At 47.1% G+C, this 7,529-nt stretch overlaps 1 protein-coding gene across 1 annotated transcript in view; it reads right to left on the bottom strand.

The window, feature by feature from the left end:
* The window catches only part of LOC137647119 (DNA (cytosine-5)-methyltransferase PliMCI-like), a 108,001-nt gene that overhangs the window by 23,147 nt on the left and 77,325 nt on the right, over window positions 1-7,529 (bottom strand). Inside the window, exon 20 of the mRNA XM_068380361.1 lies at window positions 1-74. This exon is cut by the window's left edge and continues 76 nt beyond it. Within this exon, the coding sequence (XP_068236462.1) occupies window positions 1-74 (74 nt within the window). The remainder of the gene's footprint in view (window positions 75-7,529) is intronic.

The following is a 7,529-nucleotide window of genomic DNA, read 5'->3' as shown; positions in this document are numbered from 1 at the left end:
AAATCGGACATTGTGTCACGAACTGTGATCGTCCTCAGAGGGCATGACTCCTCCCATTGGCAATTAGAGGTGAACTTTAAAAGGAAAAGTGAGAAAATGAAATTTTTCTTAAGGCAAGATACCTTGATACAGTAATCTGAAGAACAAGATTTCACTCGACTTCATGGTATACAGTACATAATATCCCTCCCTTCATCATTTCACTTTACGTTATTTACGACTTAAGACACTCATCCTTAAATGCTAAATACAAATATCAAAGCCCTATGTATGCTGCTTTACACGACCTTGCAATGGTTTCTCTGTAGAAAAATTATTATTAAAAATGGCTAAAAAACTAACCTAAAAAAAATTCTTTATATAAAATTAGAAAATACATGTATTAAATATGAAAATAAATAGTATGCATATGAATTAAAAAACAAGTACCGTATGTTTTTAATCCTTCTTGAAGGCATATAGTAAAGGTAGGACCATGTATCTTGACTGGCTTCACATGTTAAATAAAACAATAAATTTGTGATTGGTTGCTATAAGTATATGTTTAATGCTGAATCTGTTACTTAAAGGTAAAATGAAAATAAGCAAAAATACCTCAAGAAACTCAAAACAAGGACTACAATGTTGTTCAAGATAGAAGGCCTACCACCTGATTACATAGTTGTTTACACATGTCCTATTGTGTTGGCCATAATGTTGAAGTTATCCAATTGAATCTAGGCCATCATTTTCTATTTTAGCCATGATACCCCATAAGATGTAAGATAAACTGGATATGATCAAGAGATATGAAAAAGGGGGGAGGGGAATTATAACCACTGCACGTGCTGTAGACCTGGTTCGGACAATGGTGTTCACTGGTATTCTTAACAAAAACCATTGTTGATTATGTGATATCTGGTGTTCCACTGGGTAGTGTTCATGGCCCATTACTTTTCATACTATATACACATGACATGTGGTTTGGCCTAGAAAACAAGCTTGTTGCATATGCAGATGATGCTTCTCTCTTTGCATCAATTCCATCCCCTGAATGTAGATCTGGGGTTGGTGAATCCCTTAATAGAGATTTAGCTAGAATTAGTGCATGGTGCAAATTATGGGGTATGAAGTTGAATCCTAACAAAACTCAAAAGTATGATTGTAAGTAGGTCAAGGACGGTGGCTCCTCAACATCCGGATCTCAGTATTGATAGTTTCTTTAAATTTGTATAACTCTTTTAAAATTTTAGGTGTGATTCTCGACAGCAAATTTACTTTTGAGAAACACATTAGGTCTGTGTCTTCTTCAATTGCACAAAAAAAATGTTATTTTCATTAGTAAAATAAATTTTTGAATATACTTACCCGATAATCATGTAGCTGTCAACTCCGTTGCCCGACAGAATTCTACGGGAGGGATACGCCAGCTATCACTATACTAGAAGGGGGTGTACTCACCAGCGCCACCTGTGGCCAGGTACTGCAGTACTTCTTGTTGACACCACCTCACTTTTTCCTCGGTCCACTGGTTCTCTATGGGGAGGAAGGGCGGGTCAATTAAATCATGATTATCGGGTAAGTATATTCAAAAATTTATTTTACTAATGAAAATAACATTTTTCAATATTAAACTTACCCGATAATCATGTAGATGATTCACACCCAGGGGGGGGGGGGGGTGAAAACCAGTGTACATGACTAAAGGATAGCTAAGTATCCCGTATTTCATATAATCAGTTATTTCAGAATAACAATGAAATAATAAGTACCTGGTAAGGAAGTCGACTTGAACCGTTACTCTGCCTTTATTAAGTTCGTCTTCCTTACTGAGCGCAGCGTTCCTCTTAGGAGGCTGAATCAACTCTAAGGTGCTAAAGTATATAGGGCTGCAACCCCTACTAAAGGACCTCTACACAACCTCTAACCCAGGCGCTTCTCAAGAATGAATTGACCACCCGCCAAATCAAAAGGATGCGGAAGGCTTCTTAGCCTACCGTAACAACCATAAAAACAACAATAAAAGCATTCAAGAGAAAGGTTAAAAAAGGTTATGGGATTAAGGGAATGTAGTGGCTGAGCCCTCACCTACTACTGCACTCGCTGCTACGAATGGTCCCAGGGTGTAGCAGTTCTCGTAAAGAGACTGGACATCTTTAAGATAAAATGATGCAAACACTGACTTGCTCCTCCAATAAGTTGCATCCATTATGCTCTGCAGAGAACGGTTCTTATTAAAGGCCATCGAAGTGGCTACGGCTCTCACTTCGTGGGTCCTTACCTTCAGCAAAGCAAGGTCTTCCTCCTTCATATGAGAATGGGCTTCTCTAATCAGAAGCCTTATATAATACGAAAGTCCGTTTTGGACATGGGCATCGAAGGTTTCTTGATTGCACACCATAAGGCTTCTGACTGTCCTCGTATAGGTTTTGACCTATTAAGATAATATTTCAGAGCTCTGACAGGGCAAAGAACTCTTTCTAGCTCGTTACCTACCATGTTGGAAAGGCTAGGAATTTCAAACGATCTAGGCCAAGGACGTGAAGGAAGTTCATTCTTAGCTAAAAATCCGAGCTGTAAAGAACATGTTGCGGATTCGGATGTGAACCCAATGTTCTTGCTGAAGGCATGAACCTCACTGACTCTTTTAGCTGTTGCAAGGCAGACGAGGAAAAGAGTCTTGAGGGTAAGGTCCTTGAAGGAAGCTGACTGGAGAGGTTCGAACCTAGGCGACATAAGGAACCTTAAGACTACGTCTAGATTCCAGCCTGGAGTGGGTAAACGACGTTCTTTAGCAGTCTCAAAAGACTTAAGGATGTCTTGAAGGTCCTTGTTGGAAGAAAGGTCCAAACCTCTGTGGCGGAGAACTGAAGCCAACATACTCCTGTACCCTTTAATCGTAGGAGCCGAAAGGGATCTCTCATTCCTTAGATGTAATAGGAAGTCAGCTATTTGGGTTACAGAGGTATTGGTGGATGAAACTGCATTGGCTCTACACCAGCTCCGGAAGACTTCCCACTTGGATTGGTAGACTCTACGAGTGGATACCCTCCTTGCTCTGGCAATCGCACTGGCTGCCTCCTTCGAAAAGCCTCTAGCTCTAGCGAATCTTTCGACAGTCTGAAGGCAGTCAGCCGAAGAGCGTGGAGGTTTGGGTGCAACTTGTCTACGTGAGGTTGACGTAGAAGGTCCACTCTTAGAGGAAGAGTCCTGGGGATGTCGACCAGCCATTGTAGTACCTCTGTGAACCATTCTCTTGCAGGCCAAAGGGGAGCAACCAGCGTCAGCCGTGTCCCTTCGTGCGAGATGAACTTTTGAATGACTCTGTTGATGATCTTGAACGGTGGGAATGCGTAAAGGTCGAGATGGGACCAATTCAGCAGAAAAGCATCCACATGAACTGCTGCTGGGTCTGGAACTGGGGAACAGTACAAAGGAAGTCTCTTGGTCATGGAGGTGGCAAACAGATCTATTGTAGGCTGACCCCACAAGGTCCAAATTCTGTTGCACACGCTCTTGTGAAGGGTCCATTCCGTGGGGATGACCTGATCTTTTCTGCTTAGGCGATCTGCTGAGACGTTCATGTTGCCCTGAATGAACCTCGTTACTAGGGTGAGGTTTAGACTTCTTGACCAAATGAGGAGGTCCCTTGCGATCTCGTACAGGTTCCTCGAATGGGTCCCTCCCTGCTTGGAGATGTAAGCCAAGGCTGTGGTGTTGTCGGAGTTCACCTCCACCACCTTGCCTAGCAGGAGGGACTTGAAGTTCAATAGGGCCAAATGAACTGCCAGGAGCTCCTTGCAGTTGATGTGGAGCGTTACCTGTTCCTTGTTCCACGTTCCCGAGCATTCCTGTCCGTTCAAGGTCGCGCCCCAGCCCGAGTCTGATGCATCCGAGAAGAGATGAAGATTGGGGGTCTGAATCGCTAACGATAGGCCCTCTTTGAGAAGGAGGTTGGTCTTCCACCACAAGAGAGTGGTCTTCATCTCTTTGGAGACCGGGATAGAGACTGCTTCGAGCGTCAAATCCTTGTCCCAATGAGCTGCTAGATGGAATTGAAGAGGGCGGAGGTGGAGTCTCCCTAACTCGACGAACAGGGCTAACGATGACAGGGTCCCTGTGAGACTCATCCACTGTCTCACCGAGCAACTGCTCCTCTTCAGCATGCTCAGGATGCAATCTAGGGCTTGGCTTATCCTTGGGGCCGATGGAAAAGCCCGAAAATCCTGACTCCGAATCTCCATTCCCAGGTAAACAATGGATTGGGAGGGAATGAGCTGGGACTTTTCGAAGTTGACTAACAGACCCAGTTCCTTGATCAAGTCCAAAGTCCAGTTGAGACTCTCCAGACAGCGACGACTCGTGGAGGCTCTCAACAGCCAGTCGTCTAAGTAAAGGGAGGCTCTGATGTCGGATAGGTGGAGGAATTTTGCAATATTCCTCATCAGAAGCGTAAACACCATAGGAGCTGTGCTTAGGCCAAAACACAGGGCTTGGAATTGGTACACAACCTTTCCAAAAACGAATCTCAGGAAAGGTTGGGAGTCTGGATGAATAGGAACGTGAAAGTATGCGTCTTTCAGATCCAACGAGACCATCCAGTCCTCCTGCCTGACCGCTGCTAGGACCGACTTCGTCGTCTCCATAGTGAACGTCTGCTTGGTGACATAAGCATTGAGCGCGCTGACGTCCAGCACCGGTCTCCAACCTCCTGTCTTCTTGGCCACCAGAAAGAGACGGTTGTAGAAGCCCGGGGATTGATGGTCCCGGACTATAATCACTGCCTTCTTCTGTAACAGGAGCGACACCTCCTGGTGCAACGCTAGCCTCTTGTCCTTTTCCTTGTAGTTGGGAGAGAGGTTGATGGGAGAAGTGGTCAGAGGGGGTTTGCGGCAGAATGGTATCCTGTAACCCTCCCTCAGCCACCTGACAGACTGGGCGTCTGCACCTCTCTTTTCCCAAGCTTGCCAGAAGATCTTGAGTCTGGCTCCTACTGCTGTCTGGAGAGGAGGAGAGTCAGTGTTTGCCTTGAGAAGTCTTGGAACCTTTCCTAGACTTGCTCCTGGAAGAGTCTGGACGGGAGCTTCCTCGGCTGGGGGCTCTACCACGAAAGGGCGGAATAAACCTCGTAGCAGGCGTATCAGCAACTGGGGTGCGGTAAGTCCTGGGGACTGAGGGAGCAACCTTAGTCTTACGAGCTGAAGAGGCCACAAGATCATGAGTGTCTTTCTGAATCATTGCCGCAGACAAGTCCTTGATAAGTTCTTCGGGAAACAAGAACTTAGAAAGCGGAGCGAAAAGGAGTTGAGACCTTTGACAAGGTGTGATGCTGGAAGAAAGGAAGGTACAAAGTTGCTCCCTTTTCTTAAGAACTCCTGACACAAAAATTGAAGCAAGCTCGCCAGATCCATCCCTAATAGCTTTATCCATGCAGGACATTAAAAGCATGGCCGAGTCTTTGTCCGCAGGGGAGGTCTTCTTGCTAAGGGCCCCCAGGCACCAGTCTAGAAAATTGAACATCTCAAAGGCACGAAATACACCCTTTAGTAAGTGGTCTAGATCGGAGAAGGTCCAGCAAACCTTAGAGCGCCTCATTGCTGTTCTACGAGGAGAGTCGACCAAATTCGAGAAGTCAGCCTGGGCAGAGGCAGGTACTCCCAAGCCTGGTTCCTCTCCTGTGGCATATCATACGCCCGCTTTAGAAGTGAGCTTAGTCGGTGGGAACATAAAGGAAGTCTTCCCTAGTTGCTGCTTAGACTGCAACCACTCCCCTAAAATTCTTAAAGCTCTCTTAGAGGACCTTGCAAAGACGAGCTTAGTATATGTTGACTTGACAGGCTGCATGCCCAGCGAAAACTCAGATGGCGGAGAGCGGGGGGTAGCAGAGACAAAATGGTCCGGGTATACCTCTCTGAAAAGAGCCAGGACCTTACGAAAGTCAATAGGTGGAGGAGAAGACTTGGATTCTTCCACGTCTGATGAGGGATCCAGGTGCGCAGCTTCCTCATCAGAAACCTCATCACCAGAGTGTAGCGAAGTGAGAGGTAATGGAACAGAGGTATGCTGAACAGCAGAATCTGAACAAGCGGGTGCAACAACGCTTGTGGTTTCATCCTCAAGTCTCTGTTGATGAGATAAAACCTGAGGTTCAGGCTGCAAAGGCTGGTCAAAAAGAGTAGCGGAAGGTAGGCGCATGGGTTGAGGAGGCTGACTCCTGGCATGAGTGTCTTGACTCAAGAGTTGCGCTTGCTGTAAGGGTTGCGGATGCGCAGTAGCAGGTTCCTGAGGAACGAGTTGAGGTTCCTGAGGTGTGAGTTGCGAGAGTTGAGGTAGCGGTTGCGCAGAACGCAGTTCTTGTCTCGCGAGTAGAGGTTCCTGAGGCGCAAGGCTAAGGTGTTGAGGCTCTCGCCTTGAGGAGGGTTGAGGTCGCTGCAGCGAGTGCTGAGGTGGCTGCCTCATGGATGGAAGAGGTTGTCGTACCTCAACAGATTGTTGCCTCGCTGGTGGAACCGCAAGCGGAAGCGGAGGAAGAAAGGCATAAGCTTCCTGCTCCCATTGCTGAGGTTGCCTTAAGGAAGGCGGAGGTAGCTGCACACCGCTGGAAACTGGCAACTCAGTACGCAGTAAGGTATCCTGAGGAGCCTCAACTTCGTACGCCTGGCAGACTGGACTGCGGTTAGGCGGAGCGAACGCAGGAGGAGGCGTAACCTTCTCAGCCTGACACTCACGCATTAAGACTGCAAGTTGTGACTGCATGGACTGCAGCACAGTCAACTTGGGGTCGACAGACGCTAAGGTCTGCTGAGGCAAAGCCTTAACAGAAGATGAGGTCTGTTGCGGCATCACCTTACCCCTCTTAGGAGGAGTGCAGTCACCTGATGACTGCGGAGAGTCAGAGCTAATCCAATGACTGCAACCAGGTTGAGCTCTTGAGGTCTGGACTTTGCGTTTGAGAGGTCTTGAGACCTGAGTCCAGCGTTTTCTCCCTGACAATTCTTCAGCAGACGAGTAAAAGACGGGCTCAATCGTCTGCGGGTGGGAGTGACGGTCTTTGTAAGACACGCCCGCAACCACCGAGGATACTTCTGTGCGCCGATCAAGGCCTGCCGAACCCTTTTGCCCTTCGACATTGCTTCTCCCCTGGGCTTGGGAGTTTGCAAGAGGTCCCGGACTGGGAGGACGACTGGCACGCACAGAAGTACCCTCACGCACCACACTGACACTGACACTAGCACTTGGCACTGCACTGACACTAGCACTTGTCACAGCACTGGCACTATTACCTCCCACTGCACTTTTGACCTTAAGTTCCTTGACTTCGGCCATAAGAGACTTATGATCACTAACCACCGATTCCACTTTGTCACCTAAAGCCTGAATGGCACGCAAAACAACAGACATATCAGGTTGAGGGCAAATAGTAGGTTCGGGGGTAGCCACTACAGGGGGAGGAAAAGGTAGGGGATCATGAGGTGAGGAAAAAAGTGAAGAGCGAGAAGAACTCCTCCTAACTCTCTCTCTCTCTAACTTGGTTGAATATTTCAAGAATC

The sequence above is a fragment of the Palaemon carinicauda genome, chromosome 9 (assembly GCF_036898095.1).
Source record: "Palaemon carinicauda isolate YSFRI2023 chromosome 9, ASM3689809v2, whole genome shotgun sequence".
Classification (NCBI taxonomy): domain Eukaryota; kingdom Metazoa; phylum Arthropoda; class Malacostraca; order Decapoda; family Palaemonidae; genus Palaemon; species Palaemon carinicauda.
The sequence above is the reverse complement of the archived record's forward strand: the minus strand, read 5'-3'. Positions and strand labels throughout refer to the sequence as shown.